Source organism: Gadus chalcogrammus, chromosome 14 (assembly GCF_026213295.1).
Source record: "Gadus chalcogrammus isolate NIFS_2021 chromosome 14, NIFS_Gcha_1.0, whole genome shotgun sequence".
Classification (NCBI taxonomy): domain Eukaryota; kingdom Metazoa; phylum Chordata; class Actinopteri; order Gadiformes; family Gadidae; genus Gadus; species Gadus chalcogrammus.
The window spans coordinates 15071145-15080616 of record NC_079425.1 but is presented as its reverse complement, the minus strand read 5'-3'; the positions used below and the strand labels follow the sequence as shown (position 1 = coordinate 15080616).

At 45.3% G+C, this 9472-nt stretch overlaps 1 protein-coding gene across 1 annotated transcript; it reads left to right on the top strand.

The window, feature by feature from the left end:
* The first annotated feature begins 2341 nt into the window (after positions 1–2341).
* si:dkey-56m19.5 (fibrous sheath CABYR-binding protein) lies at positions 2342–7804 on the top strand. Its single transcript, XM_056608367.1, has 2 exons — positions 2342–2540; positions 5177–7804. The coding sequence occupies exon 2, from the start codon at positions 5185–5187 to the stop codon at positions 7201–7203; it is 2019 nt and encodes a 672-aa protein (XP_056464342.1). The 5' UTR covers positions 2342–2540; positions 5177–5184; the 3' UTR covers positions 7204–7804.
* Positions 7805–9472: the final 1668 nt, after the last annotated feature.

Here is a 9472-nt window from a genome sequence, read left to right as displayed (position 1 = left end):
GTTGGTGAGCTTGTCAAGACTGTGTGAGAAATGTGAACCAGCTCTAGTGCTCATAGACTGGTTGCCTGCATCAGTCTTTGGGCCTGAGTCTGTTTGTATTCGACAGGAAAAAAAAACTAACAACATTTGTCAGAACTTTCAGTGCAAAGGAATTTAATTTGATGTGGGGATACTTTTTTTTTATTTCTGGTGCTTTGTGAAATTAAAAAGTAAGCAATGAGTGAAGATTAAATTAACTGAGCATCTACTCCCCAGCCTTTTTACAAACATAATATACATTCCTTGTGCATCAACACAGCTTAGACCCACTGGTGTACCTTGCAATGTTTGCATTCAATTCCTGAAGGGTTGCGTTAAGTTTCAAATAACATTATTAAACATGGGTAATTGTTTGAATTATAATAATAATAAGATATAAATAAGCTCAAGGTAAGGAATACGAATGATAAGGAATACGATTTTTGGTAACCCCAATTTCAGGGTAAAGCCTTTATATAATGTTTGTGTTAACATATGTTACATCCATTGTGGCACAGTTTACTCAAATCGAAGGATGTTTCAATTATTATTTTGGGGTGATCTTTGACCCCATGTAGAATTCGCCCTCTCTTTGTGAAGCGGTGGGTCTTGTTGGTGGGAGGACCCCTCTGGGAGCCGTTCTTATAAAAGACCAGGCATACCACAGAGCTCCGTCATGTCAAAGACAACCTGCCCTCATTGTATTCCTCGGCCAGCACGACAACCCCAAGAGGTCTGCTGATATACCTAGCATAGATGTTTCTCCATGCAGACAGAAATAGGAACCCTCCGTCCCACAACAATAATGCCAAGCAGAGGAGGCCAAAATAATTGGACGTCAGACTTTATTGACTTGGCTACGCTTTATCCTTTATCTCCATATATATATATATATATATATATACATGTATATATATATTTTTTTTTACAAATTAATGGTGGGAGATAGACCCAGAAGTGAGTCCGATTATATTGCCTGGATGGATTTCAGGTTTAATACTGACTGCATGGTTGTTTCTCAGTGGCCATAGATGGCGCTGTTTTCCTAAAAATACAGTTATTACTGCATTCTTCAACTAAAAACTATGAGATTGGAAGTTGTTTTTACACGTTGCTATTAAATCCACTTGTTTGAGGTGAGAGGTCGTTCAACACCTTACTATTGAAAACAACACCATAGACTGACACCCATAACTGTACCTCTAATTCTAAAATAGGGGCAGTTTAGTTAATGAACAGAACTGCAACATTGTCCACAGGATGTTTTTGAAACTTGGTAGGCTTAACAATTGATTATGCAGGATAGTATGTAAGTAATTGGCTCTTATATTTCAGTTTGTTTCATTGGAATGTTTCACATTTTAAACAGGTTCTGCTTTATACGCAGCGCTAACATACATGCAGTCATGGCACAGGGAAGTGGTCAGGTTTTTCTTGTTATCTTATTCTCCCATGTGATGGGAGGTTGTAGAATTTCATTAAGTTTACCTCTTGGTCCACATCCATTAACGGAGCGGAGACAAATATTACAGCTACATGGCTGCTTGGGATGCACGAATGGGAATGTGCCCCTTCCTGTTCTGTGTTGCTGTGGCCTAGTTCAGACAGAGAGTTCTGAGGCGTGTGTAGAGTCACGCGGAGAACCCAGGTTCCTCATGTCCTCATGATTTCTATGTTATTCAAAAAACACAGAAGATAAACCAATGGTAAAACATTGTTTGTTTAATTGTTGATTGATTATTAAAATATAATACACATCTTGTTGGACTAATGCAAATAGAAAAGGATATGTGGATCATCTCAACAACAACTATTTATTTTGGTTGAACATTAATTTTCTGTGAAAAGGGACGATTTACGTCACCTCATTAAAATATCCCGGCGTGTTGCTATAGAAACACTGTTAATATGTTTCTTTTACATAAGGCTAACCCAAATAATCCAAATGACCCCTAGTGCTCTTGTTTCCGTTGGAGAAAACGGTAGGCTCCCAGCTAACTGTGTGTGTGTGTGTGTGTGTGTGTGTGTGTGTGTGTGTGTGTGTGTGTGTGTGTGTGTGTGTGTGTGTGTGTGTGTGTGTGTGTGTGTGTGTGTGTGTGTGTGTGTGTGTGTGGTTGTGTGTTTCGGTGTGTGCGTGTGCGTGTGCGCGCGTGTGTGTGTGTGTGTGTGTGTGTGTGTGTGTGTGTGTGTGTGTGTGTGTGTGTGTGTGTGTGTGTGTGTGTGTGTGTGTGTGTGTGTGTGTGTGTGTGTGTGTGTAGGTGGGGTTAGTCGGAGTAGAGGGAGGGCTAAGAGGCTGGGTTGTGATTGCGACAGATGTCTGGGCAATAGTGAAGCGCTCTCCTGCTTCGGTCCCACATTGCACCGGGGCGGAATCTGTGCAGCTGTCAGTCGCCGAACAGTGTATTATATTATATATCATCTATTATTAATATTCTTGCTATTATACCATCTATTATACGTCCACTCGGCCCGGCGAGTGAGCGGATCGCTTTCGGTGCGGTTGGAAACAACAAATCATACAGGTCAGTTTTTTTTAATCTCTGTACATTAATGCATAACTCCTTGCTGGTTACGCCAGGTGTTGAAACACAAGAACAAGAAAGAAAGCAAGTCCGTAGAAATAAAGACAGAACGGGGAACATTAAGAATAAAGACGGAGAAAAAGGGGCTTACTATTATCTGAATATGGTGCCCTTGCATTGTTCTCTCTCTCTCTCTGTCTTTCTTTCTCCTCTCTCCCCCGACTCTCGCCCTCTCTCTCCGTATATCTCTCTCCCTCGTTATATTCGCTCTCTCTTTCTTATCTCTCAAAAGTGGTATTTATTTTGCAAAATTAGGCTATGGCATTTTTGGCATGGTGTAAAGAGATAGGCTATTCGAGGGAGCTCTATGGTGGATTTTGTGTGCAAATAATTCCTTTCAATATGATTTCCTCGACAAATTGAAAAACTGTATGTTGAAGTGAAGAATAAGAAATGTCGTAAAAGCGACCAAAAATATAGCCCACGGCTATCCAGTGAAACTGCGAGTTCTTGAAAAGCCGGTGAGAGAAAATCCAGAGCTGATAAGAGATGGCAGGGGGGCACTAAAATGGGGGATGGAGACCCTAGCCTCAACAGCAGCACAGTCGGCGTGTTCATTGTCTTCAGCTTCCGCAGCCTATTCTTATGACATCATCCAATGATATTTTCAATCATCCGTTTGAGCATCATTTTGTTTGCATATCACGTATTTTGAAACCATTGTGCATGTCAAACTGCATTCCCCCTTTGGACCTTAATGAATCCCTAATTATCATCAACTGACGAAATCCCAACAATCTTTTGACGTAATCAGTGACAAAGTCGAATACAGACTAGCTCGACGCCTCGGTCTTTGGAAGATATGGGTTGAATCCTCGATTTGTATGGAGGCTGGTCTCTGCAGAGAGTAAGCAGGTATCACGTTTCTCTGACGCCCACCAAATTTATTCAATAAAACCAGAATAGGCAAAAAAACGCTTTTGTTGGTTAATTAGAGAGACTTCACTGGAGAGACCTATGGTCGAGGTAACATCAAAGGGGAAAAGCCTCGGCGTCTTCTTTTCACGCTCAGTGGGTTTTTGGCCAGGGATCCGAGTATTAATCTGCGTAATGGATACGATAGCCTATCGCCGCGCGGCGCGTGGCGCGTGGCGCACCCTTTCTTGATTGCAGCACTACGGACAGCTCCCTGCTTTGCACCCACCCACCCATCCAATAAAGCAGTTATTCATACCATGTATTGGCATTTTTTTTATTACAGTAGGCATGTCATAATTGAAACCGCATGCGCAATTTAGTTTTGCATATCTTGAGTCACGTGAGGGTTGGCCAATTCTCAAGATGTGGACGTATGTGAAATTCTACCCCACTTGGTACTGTTCCCGTGTTACGTCCTCTTCATTCCAGGCAGAAGCTTGTTTCGGGGGTATTGGGTTAAAGAGGGCAGACTGTTCTTATTGTCCTAACTGGTTGTTCCTGTTTGCGAGGTTCCTCTGCTGACTTCTCCATTATCTCAGAGGGAAGCTGCCCTCTGATGCAACCCTCTCTCTCTCTCTCTCTCTCTCTCTCTCTCTCTCTCTCTCTCTCTCTCTCTCTCTCTCTCTCTCTCTCTCTCTCTCTCTCTCTCTCTCTCTCTCTCTCTCTCTCTCTCTCTCTCTCTCTGGCTTTCTCTATCTTTCCTCTCCCCTACTCTTCTTCTCTATTCTTACATAGTAATAGTCTGTGTTGTAGCAGTTTCAAAGTAAGTCATACTAGTAGTATTGGTAATTAGTCATAATATTGCATTCATATGGTCTACAGAGTTGGCAGACATGTATGCTCTATGTAGGCTCAAGATCTAGTGTAGAAGTTATTAGCATTAGTGTTAGTTGTCTCAGCATTAGCATTAGTGGTCAAATTCCAGAGTTGTTAGACATCCACAGTGAGGGTTACTCTGTGTGTCTGTGAGTCCGTTGGTCTATAGTATTAGTAATATTAGTACTATTAGTAGTGGTAGTACAGCAGTAGTATTAGTTATATTAGCATTAATAAGTGTTGTAGTGTATTGACGGAAAGTGTTGGCCGACATCCATGTAAGGGTGACACTGTGAGTTCAGAATGAGTTGGTAAAAGCCTGGTTCCCAGGCCCGGCCTGCTTGTCTTCCAGCCAAGCTGTGTGGGGCTCTGGCCCCACAGAGGAATGCACTCCAGCCCTCTCTCACAGAGCTCCGAGCCTGGCCAAATCTGGCTCTAATCTAGGCCCTATAGACATGGAATATACACAGAGGGTTCTCCTCACTGATCTGGGAAATGAAATTTGGGAAAGTAAAGAAGTAAAGAAATAATAACGCTTTTGAATATATTTTCTGGCATGTTTGTTTTGTGTAATCTTGAAAGTCTGTTGGATAGTTATGTTGCTGTAAGAATGGTTGTGTTTTTTTAAATGGTTTGATAGGACTATGATGATGTTCTTCATCATATTCGTAGCCCAATATAAATGATTTGATGAGGGTGCAGCATAGTACATCCTGTCAGTCTGGTCATCCTGTAAATCCAGCCAGGCTGGGAATTACAGGATCATGGTCATCTGTGTAATGAAAAGTAATTGCTGTTGTTGACAGTAACTGACACAACGTCCTCTACATATGTTTGTCCAGGAGTCGCCATGGGAGGAAAACTGAGCAAGAAGAAGAAGGGCTACGACGTGAGTGACCCCAAAGACCTGAAGGATGAGATCACAGCCGCGGCCGTCGGCGCGGTGGAGTCGGTCCAGGCGGCGGTGGAGAGCGCTCTCCCCGCCGAGGCGGCCGGAGTGACTGCTGAGGTCGGCAAGAAAGCGTCAGCTGCGGTGGAAGAGGTAGTGAGTTCGGCAGTGGCGGAGATATCACAGGCTGCGGCGGGCATGATGGGGACGGGTGACTCCAAGGAGGCGGACGCTGCCGTTAAGGAGGAACCTGTTGTAGCTCAGAAGGACCCAGAAGAACCAGCTGCAGTGGAACCGGCTGCAGTGGAACCTGCTCCCGTTCCGGAAATATCCATAGAGGAACCTGCTCCCGTTGAGAAGGACCCAGAACCGGCAGCAGTAGAACCTGTTGCCGTAGAAACACCAGCTGAGGTAGAACCGGCAGCAGTAGAACCTGTTGCCGTAGAAACACCAGCTGAGGTAGAACCGGCAGCAGTAGAACCTGTTGCCGTAGAAACACCAGCTGAGGTAGAACCGGCAGCAGTAGAACCTGTTGTCGTAGAAACACCAGCTGAGGTAGAAACGGCAGCAGTAGAACCTGTTGCCGTAGAAACACCAGCTGAGGTAGAACCGGCAGCAGTAGAACCTGTTGCAGTAGAAACACCAGCTGAGGTAGAACCGGCAGTAGTAGAACCTGTTGCCGTAGAAACACCAGCTGAGGTAGAACCGGCAGCAGTAGAACCTGTTGCAGTAGAAACACCAGCCGAGGTAGAACCGGCAGTAGTAGAACCTGTTGCAGAATCTTCTCCAGTTGAGAAGGACCAAGAACCTGCAGCAGAAGAACAAGTGGCAATCAAACCTGTTGCAGTAGAAACACCGGCTGCAGATGAGGCTGTTGCAGCAGAACCAGTGGCCATAGAACTGTCTACAGAAGAACTCACTCCGGTTCAAGAATTATCTGTTGAGGAACCTGCTCCTGTTAAGAAGGATCCCGAACCAGCAACAGTGGAAGTGGCTCTAGTCAAAACACCAGCTGCTGTAGAACCAGTGGCAGTAGAACCATTTGCCGGAGAACTGGCTGTTGAGGAGCCTACTTCAGTTCAGAAGAACCCAGAACTGGATTTAGTTGAAGCCACTGAGACTGCACAATGTGACGCTCTAGACGCGCCTGCACAAACCCAGGAGACACCAGGGTGGTCACCAGTGGAGCAGCCCGAACCTGAGCCTTCTGAGTCCCTTGTGGGGGACTCCCCCCCAGCACCAGAAACACACGTGATTGAACCCGAAGCCCACACAGAGATGTCAGAAGTCCAAGCCCCCAGTGCAGCTGTTGAGCCTGTTCCAGAGACTGTCACTGAGTCAGAAGTCGATGGCGAAGAAACAGCCGCTACTGAGCTCCAGTCTGAGTCAATAACTAACCTGGAGCTGTCCGCAGAGGTACCGGCTTATGCTGCTCCGATTCCAGTGTTGGAGCCCGAAGCTGGGGCTGATGCAGTTGAGGAGCAGGGCTTCGAAAAAGTCATGCCGGAAACGGCACCACCGGAGGCCTGTGGAACCGAACCAGAACCAGCGACAGAAGACCCAGTGACCGAAGTTACCCCTGAGCCTGAAGCCCCAAAAGCCATTGCTGAGGTGGTCGCTGTGTGCGAGGTGCCCGCTGAAGTGGTAGCGTTCGTTGAGGTCTCAGCAGTAGAGGAGGAGAAAATGACAGAGCCCCAGGTGGTAACCAAGATGGAGAATGGAGATTCAAAGAGTGACTTGGCCATGGAGGAGGAGGAAGAGCTAGACTCGCTGCCCGTGGTGAACGGAGCGTCCAGCGACTCCAGCGCTCTTTCCGAGGAACAGGTGAACAACACCGAAGCCGAGCTGCCGGTGAAAGCTTTCACTGAGCACCATGAATCGGAGGTGACCAAAGACTTATCTTTTAACGCCCCCGAAGACGTGTCTGAGATGGTCAAGTCCATCAGCGCTGCAGACAACCAGGCTGTGGAGCTGGTCTGAAGGAAATCTTTCGAACCAATCAAGTCAATCCAGCGCCCTCCTTGGTTGAGGATGCCAGAAAGCTGATGAAATAAAAAACGCCCGACTTCCTATTATGGGATATGTCAAAAACAAAATACCACCACAAGATCTGTCGTGGTTGCTCAGGCGAAAAGGACTGACGTGGTTGAGCGAAGAGAAGATCACAACATGGAATCACTTTAGGGTAGTTCAGACAAAGTGCAACTGAAAGTGAGAGGGAGGGCATAAGGCGAGTGTATGAGGAGGGCCGTGTGTATGTGTGTGAAGTATTTAAGGAGGAAGAGAGCGAGGAAGAGAGAAATATATCAGAGCCAGATGGTGGACTTGAGGAACGGAAGTAAAAGTACTGCCCTACTGCCTTGAAACCTTTGAATATAGCGACCCTGGGTTTAAACAGACATTTAATATTAGTGTATGATTCGAGCTAGTCTTTCACATATCCTTTACATAACGTTAAAAGCTGTATGCAGCGGTTCTTTTGTAATAATGCAACCTGATGATGAATGTTTAATTGATCGTTTGATGTAGAGAATAAAAACAATATAGTCCACTCTGTCCCTTTCCTTTTTCATATGCACTCTCCACACCAAATATCAACAATATTGCTTCTACCACTACCATTTTATGCATTGAATTTTACTTGCAGTTGAATGTATGTTCTCTAGGTTAATTATCAACCATAGTAACATTTCCTTATTGAAAAGTAACAAACAATCAAACTATCCGGAAAACAAATCACTTGCCAAGGTTATCTAAAAACTTAAGGTCCTGTTCGAAATCAGTATGAGCACATGCTAAGTGGTTCGGCCGGCCAATCAGCCATTTACAGCATACTGAGTTAGTTATTTATGTATTTCTCTGTCTCTGTCTGTCTCTCTCTCTCTCTCTCTCTCTCTCTCTCTCTCTCTCTCTCTCTCTCTCTCTCTCTCTCTCTCTCTCTCTCTCTCTCTCTCTCTCTCTCTCTCTCTCTCTCTCTCTCTCTCTCTCTCTCTCTCTCTCTCTCTCTCTCTCTCTCTCTCTCTCTCTCTCTCTCTGCCTCTGTCTTACATCATCACTCCCAGGGTTAGAAGCAGAAGGGTGAGCTGGAGGGGGAAGGGCAGGAATGCCACTAGGATGGTGGGGGGGCGGCGTTCAAGATAGAGAGAGAGCAGGATAGAGAGGGGGTTGACAGTGTGCCGGGTAACAAAGTGGGGAGGAAGATGAGGGAGAGAGAGCCCTGTTTGAAAATGGAGAATGGAAATAAATTCAAAGCAAAGCGAGATCTAATTGAAGAGTTTTACACACCTAAACCCTCCGATACCAGAGTCTTTCTTGAGCTCCTGATCCCATTAGATATTGACATTTAACTAGATATATTCGATTTAATTGCATATATATCTTTTATATTTTTTTTCATGTCGTTTTTAGCAGCAACTTAGAAAAAAAACATGAACGTGTGAAAGAGAAAGAAAAATATCTTTGACATTTTTAACACCCAGTATCAAACACTATAAGACAAATCCCGGTTAGCGTGTTGACCAGGTGAGGACGTTCAGCAGGCCCAATGTTGCCTTGTCTCCTAGCACCCTACCCTCCTAGTCCCCTAGCCTCCTTGTCTCCTGGTATCGAGTATCATTATCGCCTAGCCTGCTAGAAACCTGCTATATAAATAAAGTTGCCTTGCCTTGCCTTGCCTACCTTCCTACTCCCCTATACTTTTAGCCGCCTATCCCCCTTGCTTCCTACTCTCCTTTTCTCCTAGTAGAATAGGAGCCAGCAAAGACCTTGGAGTCTCTGTCGACTGCATGCTAAAGCTAATGTCACTGGGGGTTGGCAATAGGCGTGTACAAATAAGTGTGTGTGACAAGTAGGTTGTCAAAGTGTGTGCTTGTGAACGTTTCTGGTCAAACAAGCCTGTGTGAAAGACACTCGACAGGTGCGTGTTCGTATGGGTGGCTGTTTGTTTTCAATACTAATATCAAGAGGGTCGGGGGTTTTGCCCGTGGGTTTGGCCCCACGCGGTTCTCACTGGAATGCACTGGAAACCCTGGAGGCTTTGTGTTAGTGTGTAGTTGTATCTATATGTGTGCGTGTTGGTGTGTGTGTATGTATGTGTGTGTGTGTGTGTATGTGTGTGTGTGTGGGTGTGTGTTGGTGTATCTATGTGTCTGTGTGTGTGTGTGCGTGTGTGTGTGCGCGTGCGAGCGTGTGTGTGTGTGTGTGTGTGTGTGTGTGTGTGTGTGTGTGTGTGTGTGTGTGTGTGTGTGTG